General features: G+C 40.1%; 1 protein-coding gene and 1 long non-coding RNA gene across 5 annotated transcripts in view; one reads left to right on the top strand and one right to left on the bottom strand.

Annotated features, from left to right (window-relative positions):
* Window positions 1-26,151, top strand: part of RGS5 (regulator of G-protein signaling 5) — a 172,473-nt gene that overhangs the window by 124,114 nt on the left and 22,208 nt on the right. The window contains exon 2 of one of the 4 annotated variants that reach the window (XM_011972880.1): window positions 24,231-24,265. The exons of the other annotated variants lie outside the window; for them this stretch is intronic. Coding sequence (XP_011828270.1) covers window positions 24,231-24,265 — 35 coding nt within the window. The remainder of the gene's footprint in view (window positions 1-24,230; window positions 24,266-26,151) is intronic. 4 annotated transcript variants of the gene reach the window in all.
* Window positions 1-26,151, bottom strand: part of LOC105534197 — a 51,216-nt gene that overhangs the window by 16,621 nt on the left and 8,444 nt on the right. The gene's annotated exons all lie outside the window — the stretch shown is intronic.

Here is a 26,151-nt window from a genome sequence, read left to right as displayed (position 1 = left end):
ATCTTACATTTTGAAACATCCCTGAAAGGTTATCTAATTTGTTTCTCCTTCTCTAGCAAAGACTACACACTATTATGGGATAGATGATATCTAGGGAGAGAGTTTATTTTTGTCTCCGGAGCCAGTGTTAATGGTTTTTGTCTGTACTGCTGACCAGAGAGCAAAGGGGCTAAATTTTAATTAATTCAGTCAGGATCAATAATTAGTAACAGGAACCAGAATATGGCTGGAGGCCAGAAGATAACAGTTTCCTATCTCTTTCCTCCTTTAAAGTTCTAATCAGTTCTCAGATAACATTGTATCTGCACTACTTTGAAGGCTGAGTCACCCAGAGGATAAAGACCGTGAAAGCATGATTGTTTCTAAACATTGGAGAAAGTTACTCTTACGATTACAGGATTCAGGAACAGGAAAGAACATGTGCAGAGTAAGGAAGGATGTGAGCTCACAGTCTCACCCAGGCCTCAAGACCAGCCCTTGAACTGTAATGTGTGGGGTAGAAAGAACGGTGGTCATAACTTCACTTCTATTTCTTCCTTACTGTGTGAACTTTGGGAAGTCACCAAACCTCTCTGAACTTCATTTTCTCATTTGTGAATGAGGATATTTATCTTGTGCTAAAAGAAATAAATGAAATTTTATATGTAAGGTGACTAGTTTTTAGTAGAAGGACCCCTGTTAAATAATTATTTTCCTTTTATCTTTCTTTTCCCCTTTGTAGGCAGTGAAGAAAACACAATTAAGTCAGTCAATTATGTGCCAAAGCCTTTGATAAAACTTACTTCTTTTTATCCTTCCTCATCATAACCTCATCTTTTTAAAAATAATAAAGATAAATTTATAAAATAGCACAGTATTTCAAAAATACTTTACCCGTATTTTTTCAACATATATATTTTTAAAATTATTATTGTTACTTTTGTTTCAGTAGTTTTTGGGGTACAGTTGGTGTTTGGTTACATGAATAAGTTCTTTAGTGGTGATTTCTGAGATTTCAGTGCACCCTTCACCCAAGCACTGCATACTGTAGCCTATAGGCAGTCTTTTATCCCTCATCCCCTTTCACCCTTGCCCCTTGATTCCCCACAGTCCATTATATCACTCTTATTCCTTTGCATCCTCATAGCTTAGCTCCCACTTATAAGTGAGAACATACAGTATCTGGTTTTCCATTGCTGAGTTACTTCACTTAGAATAATAGCCTCCAGCTCCACCCAAGTTGCTGCAAAAGACATTATTCCATTCTAATATACAACATGGTGTATGTATAGCACATTTTCTTTATCCACTCGCTGGTTGATGGGCATGTAGGTTAGTTCTATATCTTTGCAACTGCAAATTGTGTTACTTTAAACATGCGTGTGCATATGTCTTCATATAATGACTTCTTTTCCTTTGGGCGGACACTGGATTGGGATTGCTGGATCAAATGGTAGTTCTACTTTTAGTTCTTTAAGGACTCCCCATACTGTTTTCCATAGAGGTTGTACTAATTTATATTCCCACCAGCAGTGTAAAAGTGTTCCCTTTTTACCACATCCGTGCCAACATCTACTGTTTTTTGACTTTTTTTTTTTTTTAAACAGAGTCTCGCTCTGTCGCCCAGGCTGGAGTGCGGTGGCGCGATCTCAGCTCACTGCAAACTTCACCTCCCGGGTTCACGCCATTCTCCTGCCTCCGCCTCCCGAGTAGCTGGGACTACAGGGGCCCGCCACCACACTCAGCTAATTTTTTTGTATTTTTAGTAGAGACGAGGTTTCACTGTGTTAACCAGGATGGTCTGGATATCCTGACCTCTTGATCCGCCCACCTTGGCCTCCCAAAGTGCTGGGATCACAGGCGTGAGCCAGCGTGCCCGGCCTGTTTTTTGTCTTTTAAATTATCAACATATATTTCTTCTTACAAAACATATCAACTCTTTACAAAACAATAAAGACTCATTAAAAACCATGATCATACTTAAAAATTAACAATAATTCTATAATTCACTGAATATCCAGAAAGAATCAACATATTTTCAATGCTCTTTTGTCAACTGGATTTTTTGTATTATGATCCAAAAATGTTCACACATTGAGATTTCTTAATCTTATATCTGTCTTGGTCAATAGCCTTCCTGTTTATTCTTTCTTTGCAATTTATTCGTAAAACACAGTCTTTTTAGACACAAGCCTAAGAGGCTATATAACATGTGGGAAAGGTAGTAGATGGGGAATACAGGCATCTGAGCTGTCACACTGGCTTCTACTACCCGGTGGAGGATAAGTCATGTACCAGTTCCCCTCTCCGAGTATCACTATTACATTTGTAATAAGACATGATCAATTATATGGTCCTTTATACTCCTTCTAGCTCCAACACCTACCTATTCTGAATTGGGACACCATGGATTTTGAGAAAATAATCCATTTTTATTCTAAATTCGTATCTCATCTAAGTCATATAGGAAGGCCTGGGAAACAAACTTCCAGATGTAGCTTAAAAGAAGCAATCCGCCAGGCACAGTCGCTCATGCCTGTAATCTCAGCACTTTGGGAGGCCGAGGCAGGCGGATCACCTGAGGTCAGGAGTTCGAGAGCAGCCTGGCCAATATAGTGAAACCCTGTCTCTACTAAAATATACAAAAATTATCCGGGCGTGTTGGCAGGCGACTTAATCCCCCCTACTTGTGAGGCAGAGGCAGGAGAATAATTTGAACCCGGGAGGCAGAGATTGCAATGAGCCGAGATTGAGCCATTGCACTCAAACTTGGGGGATAAGAGTGAGACTTCTCTCAAAACAAAGAAAAAAAGCAATCAAATATGTGCAATTTTCTTCCCATAATTTTTAAAAATCTCAATGGACTCAATTAAGAACCCCATATTTCTTTAAAAGACTTGTGATAAGTTCAGAATATACTCCCAATTTGTGAAAAGTATATATTAATATGCAGTGGAAAGTGATTCTGTTTTATTTTGGTGAATTCTATGAAGAAAAAGTTTCTTGTACAATTTGAGGATGAATTAGAATCTGAATCTAACAGTGTATGATGCTTGCACTTCATTTACAGTAACTTCATTTTTTCTTCTTCAAGTGTGTAAGGTCATTGAGGGCAAGATAAAAAAGTAAACACAGACGCATCTGACTTCGGGGGTGTGACACCACTGACTACATTTATACAACACTACATTTTCTCCAGTGGGAAAGGGTGGCCCACTCCTGCCCTTCTGAATGCTGCTTAGAGGTAAACTTGTCGTTTGCCTTAACAGTGGAAAAGTTTTCATCTTTGAGGATGGGATGAGAAGAGTATGTCAGGGTTTCTAGGCCTTTACATAATTAACCAATTTTCATCTGCCATCTGGGTAGATCATGGAGTACTGACAATTCTTGGAAGTGCTATGAAGACTGCTGACTGCATAAATCCATGTCAGGAGTGTATATGCTCAGCAACTGCAAATTCCAACCAGATTAGGCACATATAGTTTGCCTCCAGACTAGGCATTAGAAATTGGGTCTTTCCTAGAAAATCTGTAGGTGTGGTCAACCTAATTATAGGATGCATGCATTATCAACACAGCTAATCCATGTGTGTTTTTAGGCTTATTTACCCTGACCGTAGAGCTCCTGAAAAGTCCAGAGTATTTATTTGCAAGGCGTTCCATTCAGTTGCCATGCCTAGGTAAAATAACAACCTGATTTCTTTTTCTTCTTCAAAAAGAAAATATTTCAATGTTTAAAGGAATTGGCCAAGCAGCTTTTGAATACTTTAGACAGTAGATACTTGATGATCGTGTTGGTTTCATGAATAGTAAGTGAGGCTAAGACCTTTATTCTATATTCTCCAAGTTTTCCTTCCTGTTTCCCCAGGCATTGCGCAAAACAGCACCTAACCCATCTGGACAGATCATTTAGAGACTTAAAACTCTACATTCTAGAAAGACATTGGAACTATCACATTAGAATCAGAAGAAGAAAAGCAACACGAAATAAAGTACTTGTGAAAATGTGAAGGGCTCTCCTTCGCAAGTGTTTGTTATTATTAGCAAAGTGTGTGGAGCTGTTTTGGTCAAGCTTCCACTTCTTGATATTTTCTTGTGCCGAACATCTGTTTCTTGATGAGGCACTTGTCTATGGGATTCAGGAAGTTTAGAAAGAATCAAGATGTTCCATTAAAAAATAGCTTCCTGTATTTTGGCAAGTTATTTTAAGTGATAGTTTATGAGAGATATCCAGTGAATGGGAGTGTGAGACCACATAACCTGTGTACTTGGGACAAGGTCAACAATGCAGGTCACACTAAAGACTTTCCCAGAGGATCTGGTGGTCTGATGCTTTCTGGATGACAAGCTTCCAGAGTCTTAAATCTTGCTTCTGAATCACCGAAATGCAAAACAAGATGTCATTTGAACACACACATGCATGTGCATGCACACACACTTACACACATGTACCCTCAATATTGTTTATGACTTGGATAAAAGATGCATTGTTTGTTGAAATCAGAGATTTGTGCACACAAACTAAAAGCGTAGCTGGGCCTGGTAGGAAGAAACATTTTTTCTTTCACAAAGATGAATGTAGATTGATGGGAAGTTTTTCCATCTTAGGCAAATAGGTATTTTCTATCTTCATAGTTTGGATTTTACACTAAGTGGGAAAAACAAACTTTTTTCTCTCCTCACACAACGCTTCACTTCTGACACCCAATGTGTGGATTTTCCCCACCAAGAAATTCTCCACCTTTTTGTAGGCACCAACTGTGTGTTCCACAATTCAATTCAACTCTGACACTATCTACTTGGAGTTAACGTCATATCCCACAGGTTAAGGGCTCAGCCCCACAAGACTGCCCCCCACTTCAGATGCCAGTTGCAAGTTCAACTATAAATTGGGGTTTCCTGTAATCCCTTCTTTAGCTTCAATAATTTATATAATGTCTCATAAGACACAGGAAAACATTTTTACTTTTACTGATTTATCGTGAAGGCTATTGCAAAAGATACAGTTGCAAAGGATACAGTTGAACAACCAGATGAGGCGGTACGTAGAGTAAGGTATATGGAAAGGGGCACAGAGCCTCTGTGATTTCTTCGGGTACAGCACCCTCCCAGCCCCTTGATGCATTCTTGTTCACCAACCCAGAAGCTCTCTGAACCCTGCATTTTAGAGATTTTTATGGGGGCTTCATTACTTAGTATAATTGATTATTAACTCAATCTCCAGTCCCTCTTTTCTCCCCAGAGGAAGCTTTGTTGAAAGCTCCAAGCTTCTAATCATGGTTTGTTTGTTCTAGTGACCAACCCTTATCCAGGAGGCCACCAAGAGTTGCCTCATTAGAGCAAAACACAGTCCTCTTACCCAGGAATTTCCAAGGGATTTAGGAGCTCTGTGTAAAGAACCAAGGTCAAAAACCAAGTATTAGAACACAAGATGCTCCTAGCACCCTTATCAGTCAGGAAATTAGAAGAGTTTTAGCAACTTTGTGCCAGGAGTTTATGGCCAGAGACCAGGGGTTAGACTATGGCATAATAAGAAACGCACTCATGAAGGTAGTAAGCCAGCCCTTCACGCCTTCACTGCTCCCATTTTAGACAACCAATGTTTCAGTTACTTGTTTCACTTCTCCATTAAACTGTTACTCTGAGGAGGATATCTATCTGCTCATTGTTGGACATTACAGACTATACAGTGTGTTCCTTGGTCTGAATAGATGATGGCTGGCTACCCAAATTGCTGCACTATCTTCTTTTATTTTTTTATAGCATTTTGAGCATTTGCATCTGACACTTCATAAGCGAAACGCTCTCTAGGGTCAGTGGCTATTCCTGTCAAGACCCATTTGTAGCCCTCCAAGGCTACTGGCATCAGTCTCACTTGCCAGCTATGTCCATGCCCTTACCACTAGGGAATCTGCCACAGCCATCGGCAGTCTCTGTCTCTTTTGCTGACAAACTGGACAGTTCTTACTGGCATTTTGTTTTTCAGAGTGTGCAAGAAGAGTATGTCCATTTTAGTCCATCTCTGCCTTGCTGTAGTACTCCCATATCCACTCATTTCATGGACCCAGGTGGCCACTACAGGAGAGCACACAGGGATATATATATGTATTGATCCAATCACCTTTCAAACCTGAAGGGGACTTCTGATGGCCATCAGCATGTCCTACTTTAATGAACCCCTTGAATTCCCATAGTAGTTTCCATAGAGCTGTGCCCCATGTGGGCATCCCTTTAATGGGCTAGGCTTCCACTGACCATATGACCAGGCAATTGGCCACTGCCCATGAGTCAGTAAAAACTGAAACACAGAGGCTTTAATCATTGTTAAATTATTCCATCATTGCTAGGAAAACAACATGCAATTCAGCCCACTGGGCTCACCTGTTTTTGTCTTCTTTGATAGGAGTGACAGTTTTCCAACAGGATGCTGTCCATATACCTTGGAACTACTGTCCACAAACCAAATAACTCTGTTAGTCAGTCGAGCACTGTTTATAGGGTATTGTCTAAATGATGATAGAGTTTGGCAGCTCCTCACACAGTTCCACAGTCAGTCTAGGGTAAAAGGGGCTCCCTGCTGGTATCTTCTCCTTGTATTCTCCAGGTAGTATGATCCTGTGTAAGATCCTGTTCACTTTACTATGGAACTTTTCCAGGCATTTCCATCCCCGTTAGAGTGTTTCTCTGATATCACCAAGACACCATGGGTATTTCAGGTTTCAAGATTATTTTACGCCCTTCAGTTATAGAGGCAGTTTTAATTAATGTCCAATAGCAAGCTAATAATTGACCCTCAAATGGAAATTCTGTAGTCCAAAGCCCTCGTAGTTGTCATGGGGAGGCACTCACAGGCTTTTGCTGTAAGCCTTAGTCTATGCTCTGTATAGGGCTTTCAAACAAAGTCTCTGTGCATTCAGCCTCTACTCTATATTGCTTGGGCTTGAGCAATCTTATTGGTTCTAATTTAGCATGTTCAATAGCATTGTTTGGAGAGCAGATTTACATGTCTTCTGTGTTACAATACTAGGTAGGGGAAATACTCCCCAGTCAGATACAATGTTGATCCCCATAATATAACCACTTCACACAGAGCCTGCTTAAACATTCCAACTTTCATAATTCTATCACATTCAAATATTCTCATAATTCTATCAAATTTCAAGTTCTATCAAATCTCAAATTTTTCTGTTCTCTCAATTTCATTGTAGCCTAAGTGAGGACGTTACCAGTGGGTTTTGGTACCACGGTGCATGAGACTCCTATTTCTAGGAGCTCTGGAAACTTTTCTTCTCCACTCTCTGATCATTTACCTACTCATAGCAAAAGGCTTTGGGTTCCCACAAGGGGGTCGAGCCTGGAGACCCTGACGCCTTTGTCAATCTTTATCTCAATTGAGTGGTCTAACTTTTGCTCCAAGCAATTGGAGGTCATATTTCTCCTTGTAATCTTAGTCTTCTGGCTTTTTAAACTTCTCCTAACTGGGGTAGATGGAAGGACTTGGTTAGGGCTCTTTAATCACCAGAGATCACTTTGACTCCCACAAACTTTGACAGTGTTGTATTAAGACCCTTGTTTTAACTCCATCAATGTTTGCTGTATTCATTGCACTTCTTAATAACCATCTAAAGATTTTATCATGCTTGCATGAGTCCCATTTTACATCTCTTTATTTTTCTGTTTGTTTTGCTCCATTGAATCACCTAATGTCTTAATATTTTAAACATTTTTACCTTGTTGGAAAGGGTTGGGATGAGTTCCTTGACTCTTCCTTCTGCCCTTTGCCATCCTCTTGTTAACTACTCATATCGTTTTTATTAGTATATGTACAACCCATGAGGGGAAGCTGAGATAGCAAATTCAGTAAAACTTCCTAGATTGTCATTTAATTTTGCCAGAGTAAGATTATATGGAGTGCCCATGCAAATGGTACTTTCTTACCCAGAGCATTTACCATGTCCTGGGAACACAGGCATATTCAGTGAGTGAATAATCTGATTATCACCAGATAGTCCCACATGGCTCGCACTCTAAGCAGAACAGCTGCTTCATCTGGGCTGTTCTAGATGGCATTTATGTGGGGAAAGGAACAGTTCATTTTCTTGGGACAGACAGACCTTACAACCTTACAGTAGCTTTTTTCTTTATTTATTTATTTATTTATTTTGAAAAGGAGTCTCACTCTGTTGCCAGGCTGGTATGCAGTTGTGCAATCTCAGCTCACTGCAACCTCTGCCTCCTGGGTTTAAGTGATTCTTCTGCCTCAGCCTCCCAACTAGCTGGGACTACAGGCACATGTCACCATGCCCAGCTAATTTTTGTATTTTTCATAGAGACAGGGTTTCACCACGTTGGCCAGAATGGTCTTGATCTCTTGACCTCATGATCTGCCCAGCTCGGCCTCCCAAAGTGCTGGGATTACAGGTGTGAGCCACCACGCCCGGCCACAATAGCTTTTCTCTAGTTCACCAGGTTGCCTCTTCCCTCAGGAATAACCTCCTGTGTCTCTGGATCCTGTTTTACCGTCTGTGATTATCTCATCATGAGCTGTGGGTCCAGAATCCACCCCAAATCCATTTTAGTAAAGGTTCTTCAGGAAGCTGATGATACCAATCTACAAAATGAAGGAACTCCTTCACACTATATGCCCTGGTTTCAGTAGTTCCTGGGTTGTGCCCTCTCCCTGTTGACTATCTTTTGGATTACCAGAGGGCTCACAGGTAGTTCTGTTGTTCTGCATAATTTTTTCTTTTGTGGGTGCCTTTCAGGATAGTGGCTAAAGCACAGACAAACTCATACCTAAACTTGGTCCAACACTGAGGTCTAACCCAGCACTTTGAATTTAGTTATTAAAGATAACAATGACCAGGGGATTGTATGCTTAGCATACCTCTTCTTAGTTTGTGTTTCCTTACATATCCAATGAACCAGCTCCTTAGGAGTCAGATCTACCACCATTTCTAAACTCCATTGATAACTCTGGCTTTTAGCAACTGAGTGCAGTGCAGCTGCAGTTTCATACTATGTCAGAAAAACTCTCTTCAAGCTGTGTTTTCCGTCTGCTCTCACACCACCACAACAATCACCAAGACGACTTCTGCGACTTCTGGAAAAACTCCCACACATCAAGCACTGGACACCAGCTGAGTGTCCTCCAGTTCAATTCCCGCACTATCTTCGCAGAGATAGCGTCAAATCCCAGGTTGAGGGCTCAGTCCCACAAGACTGCTCCCCCTACCAGTGGTAAGTTCGCACCTCTGGAACTTCTGACAAACTGACTTCAAGTTAAGGTTCTCAGGACCCCTCTTTGGGTTCAACTAATTTGCTGGAGTGGCTCACAGAACTCAGGGAAACACTTAACATTTACCGGTTTATTATAAAGGATATTGGAAAGGATACAGAAGAAGAGACACTAGGGTGAGGCATGGGGGAGGGGGCGCGGAGTTCCCATGCCCTCCCTGGTGCGCCACCCTCTGGGAACCTCCAGGTGTCCAGCTATCCGGAAGCTCCCTGAACCCACTTCTCTTGGGCTTTTATAAGAAGTGTTTCTTATGCCAGGGTATGAGGCGGGACCTCTCAGGGGAGTGTCTTAAGACCCACAGTCACAAAGGTGGGAGAAGACTAGAGTCCTGCCTGTGGTAGGTGAAAGGAAGGCTGGAAAGAGATTCTGTTTCCTAAGGCCTAACACACCCATTATCACAAAAGACTGTAACAAGGGCTATGGGAATTATGAACCAGGAACCTTGGACAAAAAACCAATATAGGTGACTAGGGGGCCATAGCCATTCTCATTTAGCTGGCAAGATTGAGAAAAATGCAAATAAGGTTTTCTCAAATGCTAATCTAAGAGTTAAAATAACTTTTATTTTATTTTTAAAAATTTCCCTCTAATCTGTTATCTTCTGGATCCACTAAGTATAGCTCAGTTTTTATCTCCCTTCCTGGTCCAGATGGGGCCCTGATGTTTGTAATTATGCTGAAATGTGAGTGCAGATGGCTGGAGTGCAGCTGAGGGAAAGGGATATGTAACTGCCATTAGCTACTTATGGAAAAGATTTTATTAAATGGATTCTGGCTCAAGAGCATGAAAAAGAAAAGAATACCAAAGACAGTTGACAATTATGACAGACTCGGAATGAGTGCCTAGCACAATTTTGATCACACAGAGGCACGTAATAAAAGTCTATTGAATGGAATTGATAGATTCTGCTCCTTATATGGGATGTGAATTTTTTCCCCTTTCTCTAATATGACCAGTTTAGAATCACAGACTGAGAATTGATTCAGGGTAACAAACCAATTCCTTCCTTTTTTTTTTTTTTTTTCTGAGACGGAGTCTCCATCTGTCACCCAGGCTGGAGTCCAGCGGTGCAATCTCGTCTCACTGCAAGCTCCGCCTCCTGGGTTCATGCCATTCTCCTGCCTCAACCTCCCGAGTAGCTGGGACTACAGGTGCCCGCCACCACGCCTGCCTAATTTTTTTTTGCATTTTTAGCAGAAACGGGGTTTTACCCTGTTAGCCAGGATAGTCTCGATCTCCTGACCTCATGATCCGCCCACCTCGGCCTCCCAAAGTGCTGGGATTACAGGCAGGAGCCACCACGCCCAGCCCAATTTCTTCTTGTCTAGATGAGAAAACAAGTCCAAACTGTTTTGGGGACTTGTCCAAGGTCACATAGTTGTGAGTTTGAGCTTATGCAAGGCCTCTAGATTTACATTTCATCTTCATTTTATTTTATCAGATAAACATTTATTTAGGAATTTTGGTCATATATTCATAATTTTGTCTGTCTTTGCTTTTAAGATATTTATTCTTCCGTTAGCACATCTTTCACAAAGTTTTGGTTACTACACTGCAATCTTTAAAAAGAAATGGGGCTGGGCACGGTGGCTCACGCCTGTAATCCCAACACTTTGGGAGGCCAAGGTGGGCAGATCACGAGGCAAGGAGTCTGAGACCAGCCTGACCAACATGGTGAAACCCCGCCTCTACTGAAAATACAAAAATCAGCCAGGCGTAGTGGTAGGCACCTGTAATCCCAGCTACTCAGGAGGCTGAGGCAGGAGAACTGCTTGAACCTGGAGGTAGAGGTTGCACGCTACTGCACTCCAGCCTGGGTGACAGAGCGAGACTCTGTCTCAGAAAAAAAAAAAAAAAAAAGACTTTTTTTTTTTCTCTATTTCTATTTGCCAGATGCATATAACTGCCAGTTAGAATACCTGAGCAACACGAGAGAGGTGATATTGCATGATAATAATTAAAAGCCCATATGCTGACATGAGACCTCAGGTTGAATTATACCTCTATCCTTTACTTGGTAAATTTGAGCAAATCATCTAAGTTCTCTATGAGGTCACAGTAATACCTCCCTCACAGGATTATTGTGAGCACTAAATAAGTTTATGCATTGCATGTGTTGAGTGAACCATGCAGTTAACTGAGAAATATGTGGTTTCTCTTAATGTTTGCTTTTCCTTAGTTATCTTCAGGTTGCGACAGCCTTGCAGCCCAACCTCAGAATGGATCTAGAACAGGGGACTGGAAAGCATCAGGAGTTATCTTCAGTTCCCTACAGAGGTGTAAGAATGGGACTCCCATGAAAGGGCCCCTTGCAAGGAATATTAGAAAGTAAATGAGACAACTGGATGACAGGAGGAAGGAGAGAAGGGAGGATCACAGATAACCAAGTTGAGCCTGGGGAGTTGAGAGGATAACTGGACGCTTGATGGAATATGATTATGTGAAAGGGAAGCTATTTGTAGCAGGTGATGGGTTCATTCTTCTGAACTCTCACCTTGTCTTGTAGGAATTTTTAGATGATTTCAAGTCAAAAGCCCTGATCTTCCTGGACAATTTTATAGTTGTTAGTTATTAATTTGATTTCAAAAACAGCTATGACTCCTATATGCGAGACTCCAGGGAATAATTCATAGGTAACATGGCCATAAAAATGAAGCCTACCCACACCCCTCTGCGTCTGTGTGTGTGTGTGTATGTGTGTGTGTGTATAAAGACTATAGGACACTGTCTTGTCTGGTTTGAGCTTTTGGGTTTAGTAGAGAAGGAGCAATATTGGAACAAATAGCTGGTTCAGGAGAGGAAGATTAGATAAGGCTGGGAAACAGATAATTCAAAAGAGGTTAAAAGAATTAGGATTATCTATTAACTGAAAATAGAATGGTAGAATGAGGATCAGAGAACAGTCTGGTTTTAAGTCTATTTTCTATAGTTAACTAAGTTTAAAAAACAAAAGCTAAGTGAGGTGTAGTAGTTTCATATTTGCTGCTATAACAGTTGTCACAAGCTTAGTCACTTAAAGCAACATGAATTCATTCTCATACAGTTCTGAAAGTCAGAAATTGAAAATGGATCCCTAGGACTGCATTCTTCCTGGAGGTTCTGGGGAAAATTGATTTATTTGCCTTTTCTAACATCTAGAAGCCACTTGCATTCCTTGACTCATGTTATAGCCAGCAGTATAGCATTTTTTAATCTTTCTTTCTGCTTTCATTGTCACATTGCCTTCAGACTTGACCCTGCTGCCTTCTTCTTACAAGGATTCTTGTAATTACGTTGGGACAACTTAGATAATCCAGGATAAATTCCCACTTCAAGATCCTTAACTTTATCACTTCTGAGAAGTCCCTTCTGCCACCACGGAGGGCGATGTGGGGATGTAACTTTGACCATCTGACTTGTTCCCCTTTCTCCTTTTATTTCTGTTTCTATGCCTTGCTAACCCTTCTTCTGTGACCTAGATACTTTTTCATTTAACAGACATTGTTCTTCCCCTATTTTTTTGGAGGGATGGGGTGGTCAGTAAAGGTTCCTAGCACTCTCTGTGGCTTCTCCAAGTTCTCAGGGCTCTTTTTTTTCCCCCTTGGTGGTATGTTTTATAACTGATGATCTCCTGTCACCTGTGACTTGCATTTGAAGTACATAAAATTACATTTCTATCTGTTTAAAATGGTTCATGTCTACAGTCTAGAAAAGTGTTCTCAGCCCAAAGACACCCTGTTGTCTTGTGGCAACAGGGTGACCTTTTGCTTGGTTCCTAGACTTTGTTGCTCCATTAAGCCCAGATCTCTAACTCAGTGACTGCTGTTCCAGTAACTACACAATTTAGGGGAGTTTCTATTCTTTAGTCCTCAATGTGCAAGAACAACGGGGCAGACTGCATGGCTCATCGGGATGAAAAGGAAGGAATATTCTAAGAATGCTGAGGAGAAGTTTCCGGGAATGTGATTTGCATGGACCCCGAAAACTTATTTGAAATTTTTAGAAAACTTATTAGGGAAATGTGAACTTCCATATTAAACATTGGAAGGAATCACTGGAGAGATGGGAGAAAGACAGGAAGAGGGTGCCTGCTTTGGGATGCAAACCAATACCATTTCCTTCTCTGACATGCAAGGTCCCAGCAAGATCTCCCTCAGAGAGAAACTATCCCTTCATTCTATAAACTCTTAAAGAACTTTTCAATCATTCTTGTATTTTATATCACTTTTACTCAGTTTTCCTCAGAGTCAACTTGTCTGTGTATTTGATATTATCTAATTTAATTCTTAGCATAGTCTTCCAAGGTAGGTATTATCAACATTATTATTTTACCAGCAAATAAGTTAAATGTCTGGCCCAAGGACAGAAAATATACTCCATAACCCTGAGCTTAACTTCAGGTGTGTTAATTCAAAAACCAAGGGCTCTACCATATCACAGCTGCATCTCAATAAAAGCATCTATATATGTCTCCTTTGTAAAATGAAAGCAATTTGAGGTCAGGAATAATTGCTTATTAATTTTGTAAAACAACCCCATAGCATCTAGTACAGTGCCTGACAAATTTGGTGGTTGCTTTGTTAAAAACTGACAAGTAAATGAATACAGAAATGAATTGAACGCATGAATCAGTAAACAGATTGTTCCTGAAAATAGAAATCTTAGGAATAATAAGTGGCTGTTAAATTTTGGGGGGAGAAAGAAGAAATGGTTTGAGATCTAATTCTATGTTTCAGAAACAATCCTCTTATTCCTCATTGTTATGTTATTATTTTCCTCAGCAAACTCTTTTAAAAAGCTGGCAAAGATAAATGTTGACTAAGTATTGTTGTTTGCAGTAATGAATTTGTATCTTTTATGTAAATGTATTGTGAGAGGACACATTAAAGTTCTGGGAACTGTAGTTTTATTAAGTGATGTAATACATGTCAATGTTTATTAAGATCTCAATTAACTTTACCTTTCTCTTCTTTCCCTCCCTCCTTCTCCAATACCTTTTACTACCACTTTCATTTACATTTTCATGATATATAAAATGAGTTTAAAATAGAGCCATGTACAATAAGAAACTTTCAGTCTATAAAGCCCCTCTGTATAATTCAAAGCAGAAGGACATGGAGACACTCCAAGGCTTTGGATGACTGCAGTGTTCAGAGGAGCTCTCGTGGGAATCCCTTCTGACCCCTCCACCTTTGGAAACCAAAATAAACCATAAATGCCTGTCTTCCTTGACTTGAGGACAATTTTCCCACTATTCATTATCTGGCTTCCAAAATGAATTGCCAGAAGTCCGGCCATCCTGCCAACAACATTTGGAATAAGATGGGGGAATTTAAGGTCAAAGGGAAATAAACTGTTTCTGTCCTATTGGTCTTGTCCCTCCACTGTCTCCTTCCTTACCCCCAGTAGCCTACTCTGAGGGATGAGCATGTCAGAGACAGCCCAGAAAAGCATGGGAAATATCTCAATTTCCACGGGAATCCTTGAGTAGGGAATGGCCAGTGCTTGGGAAAAACAATACTCTTTTTAAAACTAAAGTAAAATTACAGCACCAGGGGGGTGATATTACAAAGTAATTGAGCTGAACTAGGCAACAGTGGAGGTCTCCACACTGGCTTTCTTTGTCACCCCACAAGAGTTCCCAATGAAGAGGCCAGCAGTGTATCTTCTCTTTGCTATCAGAATTGGTTGCATTATGAGGTGGAGATCTTCTGAAAGGAGTTTACCTTGAATATTAGTCAAATAGATCTTTGTTGAGCCTATCCTATCCCATCCTGTCCTAGGCTAGCCTATCCATTCATCCATTCAATTAACATATATTAATCAACACATATATGCGAGATACGATGATAGGGATAGGAGAAATATGATAGTGACAATAATAAAAATAGGTAACATTTATTGAGTATTTATAATACTATACACCAAGTTCCATGTTAAACCTCTTAATGCATACTTTAACATCACAACATATCTATGAGTTAGAAATTCTATTATCACCATTTTTATATAGAAAAATGAAGGGTTGGAAGTTAAGTAATTTGCCCAGTGTCACTCTGTTGGTAAGTAAGAGCTGGAATATAAACCCAAGCAGTGTGGACCTGTGGTCTTATCATCTATGTCATCCTGAGAATTAAAGCAACTTTACGATACTTAGTTATTTTTAAGATGCTTTGGGGAGACCAAGGAAGTAAGACATGGCGCCCATCCTCATGGAGCTTGCTATCTCACTGGAAGTACATACATATGGGACTCTTAGGTATACATTACAAAAAGCTAGAGTCATTGCTTGAAAACGTGCTATCCATAACTTTAGAAGAAGAAATGCGTTCTGTTCTTTGCTCTGTAACTTATTGGCCATGAGAACTTGGAAACGTCTTTTAATTTCTGTAAATCTCAGTTTTTCCACTTTTAAAATGGGGAGGTGCAAATTAAAAGCTCTCTGAGGTCCCTTAAATTTGCCTCTGTTTTGTGATTTTATAGTAGAAAAGTGATAAAAGAGTCTGGCATGGAGTAGTTACAGAGGTTTCAAGAAAAGAGTGAGACTTGTTCTGGTCCTGGAGTATTAAACTGGCATAGAGGTGGAGGGAGAAAAAGATGGTGTGCTTGGGAGATACTGAGGAGGCCAACAGGAGTAGGTGTACACGTGGTTGTGGAGAATAATGGGAAATAATGTTAGCAATGGAGGATATTAGAAGGAAGAAAGTGATGTTTGAAGTAGATATGGTAGATCAGCGGTTCTCAAAGTGTGGTCCTGAACCAGAGATGTGAATCCTCCAGCCCCACCTCAGACCTCCTGAATGAAGAAAAGCCAGAGGCAAAGGTTGCATACCATATGATCTTATGTATATGAGAAAAAACAAAACTGTAAGGACGGAGAACAGATCAGTGGTTGCTAGGGATAAGGACAGGGTAAGGGCTTTGTTATAAAGGGGCAGCATGAGGGAATTTCTGGGGGTAACAGAACTGTTCGGTATCCTAACTGTAGCAATAATCCATGTGTTAAAACTCATACATTTGTACACCCAAAAAAGATGGGAAAAAAGAAACTTTGGGGTGAAGCCCAGTGTCTGTGTTTTAACCAGACCTCCAAGTGATTTGGGTGCACACTGAAGTTGAGAACTACTGTGGTTAATACAGAGAACCATTAGAGGTGAGGAGGAAATTGTCTCTGCAAGGCTGGTCTGATAGAGAGTGCTGAAGGCACTGCAGTAGGAAGAAGGAAATGGGCAGGTGGGATGTTACAGTAATTCAGACCTGGAGAAAGGTGGTAAATGTAGGTATGAAGAAGCAAGGACACATTTAACAGGATTCCTTGGCTGGGTGCAGTGGTTCACGCCTGTAATCCCAGCACTTTAGGAGGCGGAGGTGGGTGGATCATCTGAGCTCAGGCGTTTGAGACCAGACTGGGAAACATGGTGAAATGCCATCTCTACAAAAAAATATTCATACAAAAGTTGGAAGAATTGGTTGAACCCAGGAGGTGGAGGCTGCAGTGAGCCAAGATCGTGCCACCGCACTCCAGCCTGGGCGACAGAGTGAGACCGTCTCAAAAAATAAAAATAAAAGGATTTTCTGGGAAGACAGAAAAAGACTTGTGAGAGATTAGCTATTGACAATAAAGAAGACAGTCTAAATAATGTAGATTGGAGAGTTTGTAAATTGTGAGAGTAAGGAGAATATTATAGTTACATAAAATGGGATATTGGGACGAAGGATTGAGTAAAAAGGAATACATGGTGCCATTCACAAGGCATTGAACACCTCAGGTCCTTGATTGTTCTCATTTATATAGTAAATATATTAAATGTGATACTCTTGAAATCTTAATTTTTTATAGCTGGAGGAACTATTAGAGGTTTTCTCACTAAACTGATTTCCTTCTTCCCTTTCTCTTTCTTTTCCTTTTCTTTTTTGACAGAAAACAAGAGAGCTCAAATAACATATTCAAGATCACCCAGAAAAGTACTGACTGAGTTGATAATAGGATTTAGTCAAGGGCAAATCTTTTGCTGTTGTACTGTTGTGGTTTTTTTCTCTATTTCCAATTGTTATGCTCTATGTTACGTTCTATGTTGACAGCTGTCATTTTTTTTCTGATAATAAGCTGGATATTTTCCTTTGTTGGCACAGGGCTTTCTGTAAGTAATAATAATAATAAACCTTGCCCCTTATGCAGTATCGTAGTACATGTGCTAGGCACTAATATTAGTGTTTCATATATAGTAACTCACTTAATCACAAGAACCTTATGATATAGATACCATTATTATCTTCATTTTACAGATGAGAAAACTAAGGCAAGGTAAGGTTTTAAAACTTGCCAAAAGTCACACATGTAGTAAGATGAATCTGGGCAGTTTGGCTCCAATATCCATGCCCTTTACCACTATGTTATTCTGTCTCTTGCTTTAAGAAAACAGAGTTTAGTTTTGGTATTAAATGGATTTTCTAAGAGTTCAATATTTCACTTGACTTTCTCTCTAGGAACAGTCTTTTTAACATGTATAGTATTTGCTTTACAAACTTCCAGTTATATAATCTGAGGCAGGATTTTTGCCATGGTTGGGAGTTGGACACTTTCTCTGCCAAGTGTGGGAAAGATTTAACACAATTCAACATGTCACTTGTGACTGTAGTAATGGAATGGGGATCTGGAAAGTATCTTATGATATTGCTTGGACAGATCCAGGTGGTCATATGACTTAGTTATCCAAAACAACTGGTTGCTAGTCTTTTCTTGATGACTTTTCTTCTGTAATGGAAACTTCACCACATGTATTGTTCACAATTTCCATGGTTTCATCATCATTTTATGGTAAATTCTCCTGAACACTTCCTGTTTAAGCAATCTTCGTGTGTGTGTATGTACGTGTGTTGGGGTAGGGGCCTTTCACACTTATAGGTGGCTGGGTTTTGAAAACTTATAAATGCATCATTAGTCATCAGTTTCTTGTTCGAAGCTTCATAATCTCTTGAAGCTAGAGCCCCTTGTGTGGGTTTAGGTATCATCTTGGCTAAGGGTAGGAATCCTGGTGCTTAGGATCAAGTCTCATTAGGGGTACCACATAGTTGTCCCCTTCTGTGTTCCTACCACCTCCCTGGACTCCTGAAAAGGTGTATGTGGCTAGAGAAGATGAGGATTTGATTAGTTACTGAAGCCTAAATCCCTGTCCTCTGACATTTTCTCAGGGATTCTCTCTCTTTTCCCTATTTTTCTACTTCTTTTACTTATTTATTTATTTATTTTTAAATTTTTAGGTTTTTAAAAATTTTTTTTGAGACAAGAGTCTCCCTTTTGTTTTCTAGGCCTAAGTGCGGTGGCACCATCTCAGTTCACTGCAACCTCCGCCTCCTGAGTTCAAGCTATTCCTGTGCCTCAGCTTCCCCAGTAGCTGGGACTACAGGCATGTACCATCACGCCTGGCTTTTTTTTTTTTTTTTTTTGGTATTTTTAAAAGAGACGTGGGGTTTCACCACCTTGTCCAGGCTGGTCTTGAATTCCTGACCTCAGGTGATCCACCCGCCTCGGCCTCCTAAAGTGCTGGGATTACAGGCATGAGCCACCACGCTCAGGCTTTCTGTTTCTTTCTTTACCACTCATCAAATACAGTAGTCTTTCAGTCCTTCTCTCTGGAAACAAGCTGGCGTATCTCAGTGATTTGGGGGTTCTGGAAAACAAATACCAAAATGGGATACTCTTGTCAATTATCATTTGCCTTTGACGTCACAACACAACTCCCTCAGAGGCAAGAAAGCATGAAATGCCTGGCTACAGTCTTTAAAGAGGAAAAATTACATGTGGAGAAACACATGAATTAACACCTGATACATTAATATGTATTTAAGCTATTATTATTATCTTTAAGAGTTGCTACAGATCGCTGTTTTCTGCCTGTTTGCCATTGAGAGGGGTGACTGCGTGATCATGGGTGGAGTCCTTGCACCTGGATTCAGGAATTGTATGATTAAATGAAATCATGAGGTCTGGTGACCTCATGTGGTCCTCTACACTTGGATATATCAGGGATCTGGGGAGATAAAGTCTGTTTCTCCCCCAGGTGACCGAGCAAGAGGATGCCCAACGAGTAGGGCCAGGTTTATGAAAGCAAGACTACCCTACGTATAACGAAATCCAACTGTGCCATGCTTTTTGGACAAATACTTATTAATAAGCTCATGTAAAATATTTGTGTGACTTATTCTATAATCTCAATAAAGTCCTAGTTCTTTCTGCCCTGACTACACCTTGTATGAAAGGTTTGCTCAGATACAATAATATTCTAAGCTGGGATTCTTTAGTTGGTATCAGGCAACAAGAAATCTTAGCATCAATGTCTGGATAGAGGACTATGTGGGAATCAAGCCACAGGTGCCATCTCTAAGGGTTAAGAGCAAATTACATTTTTAAAACCTTTCTATGGAATAGGGGAGGGTTTCCACAATAGTGTCACCAGTCCCAATGACTTGAATATTATTATTGTGACTGGAGAGAGCCCATTATCTAATGAAGAAGCCTACGTGTAAACACTCACTTTTAGCACGCGTTCTGCTAGTTGGCAAAGCATCTGATGTCGATCTCGATAGGGATAACTGAGGCAGCTACAGCAGCCACCTTTGGAGCATGGTCTTTCTAAAGAGCTTGCTGACCACCATTGAGATGTGAATGCTTGATTAGGGCAAGTAGCTGAATTAACTATGACGTACATAATGTCATACTGTAGTGATTACAACCAGCTAAAATGTCTTATTTCATTGTTTTTCATTTCTTGTTTTGTGTCTGTCTTGCCCAATTTAAACATAAAGTCAATGAGAGGACCTTATCTTTTTTTATTTCATTGAAAATATCAAAACATAGTGTACAGCATGTGGTAGGCGTTCAGTAAACATACTTTAAATTTGTTGAATAAATAAATGAACAAAAGGAGAGGCTGCACAGGGTTTTCTTTTTCTTTTCTTTTCTTTTTTTTTTTTTTTTGAGATGGAGTTTCGCTCTTCTTGCCCAGACTGGGGTGCAATGGCATGATCTCGGCTCACTGCAACCTCCGTCTCCTGGGTTCAAGGGATTCTCCTGCCTCGGACTCCTGAGTAGCTGGGATTGCAGGCATGCACCACCACACATGGCTAATTTTGTATGTTTAGTAGAGACAGAGTTTCACCATATTGGTCAGGCTGGTCTCGAACTCCCGACCTCAGGTGATCCACCTGCCTTGCCCTCCCAAAGTTTTGGGATTACAGGCGTGAGCCACCGCACCCGGCCTGCACAGGCTTTTCCGTGTCCACCATGGTCCTAAGAAATTAAGTCAGCTTATTTAAACAAGAACCCTGGGAGACTTCCTAGTCTGTTGCTGCAGGTTACTTGTGATGGTCCCTTACTGACAATGAGTTAACCTGGGGCAGTTGAGGTAACAGCTTGAACACAAAAATGAAAAGAGTTGTTATTAAGACAATCTGCTGAAGGGAAACGTTCGAACATGTCAAGAGTTGAAAGGGTATAATAGATAAACGTTTTTTCTGTGAATATATTTGACACAAATGACATTGTCAGTTTCATCTTTTCAGCCATCTTATAGTTTGAAGGGGCTTATTATGTAATTACTAGTATGAGCGAAAGCCTAAAACACTGCTAGGGAATGACTCACTTGTGTTTAGAAACAGAGCTGTCATTTCTGAAGTCATATCATAACAAATTAATACTACTACTACTATACATTCGTTAGCATTTTCTTCACCTTTTTATCATTTGGAGCACCTGAGGAGTATTTCATATTAACTAACCATAGAGTCATTTTCCATCATGTATTATATATTAATTATATAAATCAAGTAAGAAAATAAATATGTTTTAACATGATATCACACTGCATTACTAAACTCTTTCATATGCTGTTAAAGCACAAACAATGAGTGAATTTTCTGTAGTTCAAATTGAAGTAGGTTAATTCAGAAAAAGGGTAGATGGTAGATGCCAAAACGATAGATTCTTTCCACCACAATCACCCGGCACTGCCTTTCCCTGCAGTTAAGAGTCCATCTTGATTTTAGGGGCCATGCTGAGGATCCTGGGAAGTTGAGGATTTCAGTCCCAGAACTGAGCTGACTTTCCACTATCATATTCTTATACTTCCCCTAAGGGTTTTCAAGATCATCCATTACCCTGTCTCAGAGCTATCTACGAGGAGCAAACTCCACTGATCTAAAGTTTTAAATGAGCAGCCAGGGAGAAGGCTTTTCCAGCTTTCAACAAAATGCACCCCTCTTGACGGGCCCGCGCGGGGACCCTCTGGGCCCCTTTCCCTCTGTCAGTTTATGCTGGGTTCTGCCTCTGAGATTAGTTCTCAGCTGCACGGAACTCAGAGGAGCTCCTCTCCTCCGGTCTCCAATCCGGCAAATGCCTTACTCTCGGCTGTAGACATCGACGACTAGTGAGTGTTTTAGAAGCTTGTGTTTATCTTTCCTGGGTATCTGTTCCAGACATGTTCTTTTTAGTCCGTGGAAAGAAGCTTCGTTGTGTTTCTTCAGAAGGAAGCGGCCTGGAACCGATCTGCGATCTGCTTAGTTCTTTGCTAAAGCTCACGCCTTCCCACGGCCAGCAGGGGGCATCTGAGACACGGATTTAAATTGCACTGAATTTAAACGGGATTATCCCCTGTTAGGACACCTCTTTTGGAAATGTGTTGTAAAAATCTTGCCTTATGCTTCTCAACTTTCCTCCATCTCTTCTTCCTTCTCTTTCCTGACATATGTCTGGCGTCTACAGTGAAACCTGTTTGTGATTGCTAAAAGTCTTTCAACCACAGGAATAACCTATGCCCCAGGGCTACTTCTGTTTCTTTTATATCCTGAAAAATTATGGTCTCATAATTGATTCTTTTCAGATTGCTAGTGATTGCAATTATCCTCCCTGCCTCTTCTCATCAGCATATATCCTATATAATATGAGGAACTAAATGCCCCACTTGACCATTCTCAATCTCTTTCAAGGACAGAAATTGAATTCACTTACTTTATAGTGCTTATAGTCACTTAATGGTGTTACCTCTGTCCAGTTAGCAAATTAGAGACATCTTAGTCCTCAGTGACTCATTCTAAGCTGCACTCCAATATTTCACCTACTCCACCCCAAAATGCAGCTTTACTATAACCTAGCAATTCAGTTCATTCATTCATTTGCTCAATCATCAATTTACATGGCAAATCTTTATTGAATGCTATTAAATGCCAGGCTCTGTGCTAAGTGCTGAAGCTGTAATTGTGAACTAAACAGATGTTCACTCTGCTCTTGGGGACCTGACACTTTAATGGGAACGATAGACAATATTCGCATATACATACACATATGGAGATATAAATGCAAATCAAAAAATGCCATGAATGAAAAATTCAGAGGGCTCTGAGAATATATTAGGAGCAGTTTTTAGGTATATAATGTCTCCCATTGCACATTGGGAAGTTAGGGCTCCTTGAGGTTAGAGTCTATGTTCTTTTATTTATTCATTTAGAGACGGAGTCTCACTCTGTTGTCCAGGCTGGAGTGCAGCGGCACGATCTTGGCTTACTGCAACCTCTGCCTCCTGGGTTCAAGCAATTCTCTGCCTCAGCTTCCCGAGTAGCTGGGATTACAGGCACCTGCCACCACGCTTGGCTACTTTTTTTGTATTTTCAGTAGAGATGGGGTTTCACTGTCTTGGCCAGGCTGGTCTTGAATGCCTGACCTCATGATCCAACCTCCTCAGCCTCCCAAAGTGCTGGGATTACAGGCATGAGTGACTGTGCCCGGCCTGTGTTCTTTTGTTTTTATACTCCACCTACCTTCATCAATGATTGGAAAAATATCTGCTATACAGTTTACATGTATGTGTTTTATATTCAATTGTTCCAAGTGGCTCTGAAGTGAGAAACAACTCGGTAACCCTTGAAACACCTATTATAAGACTTTATATATAATTGGTTCTTCACACATTCTGGTGGAATATATTTCTCAAAATTTAACTATGTTTCTGTTTTTAGTGATTGCACTTGTGCCAGTTTTCCACACTTATGCATCTTAAGGTGATAACCCACTAAATTCACGCACTAGCAGGAAGGACTGAGGTGGTCCATGGCCTTTTGAATTTTGACTTCCCAGCCAGGCAGCATACCCACACAGGGAGCAGATTTAAAATTGCACAGCCCCAGAATTATTCAAATAATTTTCAGTTTGAAATCACTAGTGTGAGTCATCTAGACAAAGAATTATCTTCCTCTGAGCCTTTAATTAAACTTTTACTCAAGCATTTTCAATTGATTTTATTTCAAAACAAGTTTTTCTTTGTAAAATAACAGAATAACAGGAGGAGGAGAGATGAGAGGAGATAAAAATAGCTTCTTGTTAACTAGCATTAACATAATGTGGCCAGGAAAAAATGTCTAGGGTGCAGTCAAAGAGAGCCTGAGACCGAGCATGAAATTGTAAACAAGTTAGAAAAATATCTTCTCTGGATAGTGTAGTTTTTGATGTTAAGTTAATGTCAGATACATTCAAGTTTATCTATAAAGGGAAAATAGTTTGGTAGGCTGGCGCTATTGTTTTGTTTGAATTTTTCATTTGGTTTGTTTCATTTTCATATGTTTGTGAGGCTATGGTAGGGAGGAAAGGGAAAGGGGAATGAAATAATATTCCAGGAATTCTTGAGAAGAGAAACAAATCTAACATTATTTAGTCTTGTGAAAAGAGTGCAATGTTTAAAGTGGTTTGAACTTCAGCATTTGTTAACTCCTTGGCCTTTAAACTTTACTGTTGTATGAGCAGAAATGCAATAATACTATTCATTCCCTGAATAACGAACTCTTAATTAAATTTAATGGACTTCACAACTTAAATACTCTTAACTTTGTAATGCTCTATACTTGAGCCTATACCAAGCCAGAAATTGAAGCCATAGAAAGAAGTGTTTTCCAAAGCACTGAATATCTTTTCTCCCTTACATCTCCAGGGCAAATATGAGGAAAAGAGTAACCTGATGTTCTGGTATGTTTGTCTGCTCTGAGAAAATGGAATATGATTTTCTCTAGGCAATGTTGTAAATGATAGTTGATTTCTAGATCATTCCACAGAAATACTCTATTTAAGCAGTGATATAGATAAAATAGTAGTAGGGCTCTGATTCATCCTGGTTTTAAAAGGATTTTGTGGCATGTCGTGAGCATGTAACTACCATTTATAAATGGTGTTTTCACAGAAGGTGCATCCTGAAATAGTAAAAGAAAATGTGAGATACATTGAGTTCATATGATAGGATGCCACTTCTTTACATACAGAGTCTTTGAAAGGCACCTTTCTATAGTTTTATCTCTTGTTTGTTTTCATACCAACTTTACTGCAAGCTAGGTCCTGTATAGAGGTACCGCCAACATCCATCCCTCTATCTAGAAGGGAGACAGAGTAAGTTCATTTAATTGGCTTTCTGCTGTCTCACGTTTCACCCTTTTGCAGTACAGACTACTTTTACATCCCTTCAAATAACACGCACCCACCCTTCTGTCTGGAAAGCTCATTCTTTTCTAGCCCAGCTGACTGACTGCTACTCATTCTGTAGTTCCACCTTTGCCTCCTCTGAGAAGTTCCCCCTGATTTGCCCTTATGGACACTGGTGCTCCTCCACCAGAGCTCTGCTGCTTTCTGGACAGTCTGTCTTTCAGCACCTGTTTGTGATTGTTTCCACATGTAAGACCTCTCCAGGTTAAAAGCACCTTGAAAGCAAGGAGCAAACCTAATGGTGTTTGTATATTTACTGCATACTGCCCGACACAGTAAACATGACCAATGAGTAAATCAGTAAGGAATCAATGAATTAAGTAACTAATAATTCTTTTACATACATTCAGTTTCTTTGTTCTAATTATCCCTTAATCTCCAACTATTATTCTTGCATCAGGAAATCAAACACAAATATGTTTCTGCCTTTTACAAAAGCAAAAAGTTCAAATGGAGCAAGAGATAGAAAAAAAAAGGAACTAAAATTGAGAGGGGGGATAAAGTTAAAACCAAAAGGACCAACCGAACAGAAACCTAAACATGAGAGACTTTCATTACATCATGGTCATCTAAATATTGGTGAGTGGACCACTGGGTCAAGGCTGAAACTGCAAAGAGTTGCAGCATGCATTCCACAGATGTACAGGAAGGGAGGGACCTATGGAGCCAGGAGGACATGGATTATGGCTGAAGTTTTTCACGGACTAGGTGGAATACTGTGTCCTAGTGCACCTTGCATCTCTGACTGTAATACTGCACGTTAGCCAGCAGAGGGCAGCCAAAAATATTGCATGCATTTCTCCTCCCCACTTAATGTTTTCTTCGTTTTTCAGATAAATATAAAATTGGCAATTCTTGTCCCCAGAGGTAGAATATAGAAGGTTGTGGGTGTAATAACTCCTTAGTAACTTGCAGGGAATTTTTTGTATGTTTCAATGTAATGTTCAAAGCTAGGGAACATGGGTGGTGGGTTGGAAAAATGATTGTGTAGTTAGAACTGACTTTGAAGAAGCCGTATTCTATGCCAAATGCTGTGCTAAGTGACTCATATGCATTCGTATATTTAATCATCTCAAAAAGTCTTAGGATATACTATTTTATCAGTCCCAATTTCTAGGCAAAAGAACTAAACATTAGATAATTTAAGTAATTTGCGACGCCTGGAATTAAAGCGACACTTAATCTAATTCACAATGTTATATAAGCTCCCTCAGCAGAACAGTCCCAGTTTTTACCCTGATGTCATGCTGAGCTTGATCTGAGGTACTGTGGGACCTGAGGTGGCTTTAGTCAGTGAGAGGGTCTTAGGGAAAGAATGAAAGCAGAATGAAATGAAAAGATAATGACACTGTAGAGATGACTACTCCTAAAACATAGTT

Source organism: Mandrillus leucophaeus, unplaced genomic scaffold (genome assembly GCF_000951045.1).
Source record: "Mandrillus leucophaeus isolate KB7577 unplaced genomic scaffold, Mleu.le_1.0 Scaffold1312, whole genome shotgun sequence".
Taxonomy (NCBI): domain Eukaryota; kingdom Metazoa; phylum Chordata; class Mammalia; order Primates; family Cercopithecidae; genus Mandrillus; species Mandrillus leucophaeus.
The sequence above is the reverse complement of the archived record's forward strand: the minus strand, read 5'-3'. Positions and strand labels throughout refer to the sequence as shown.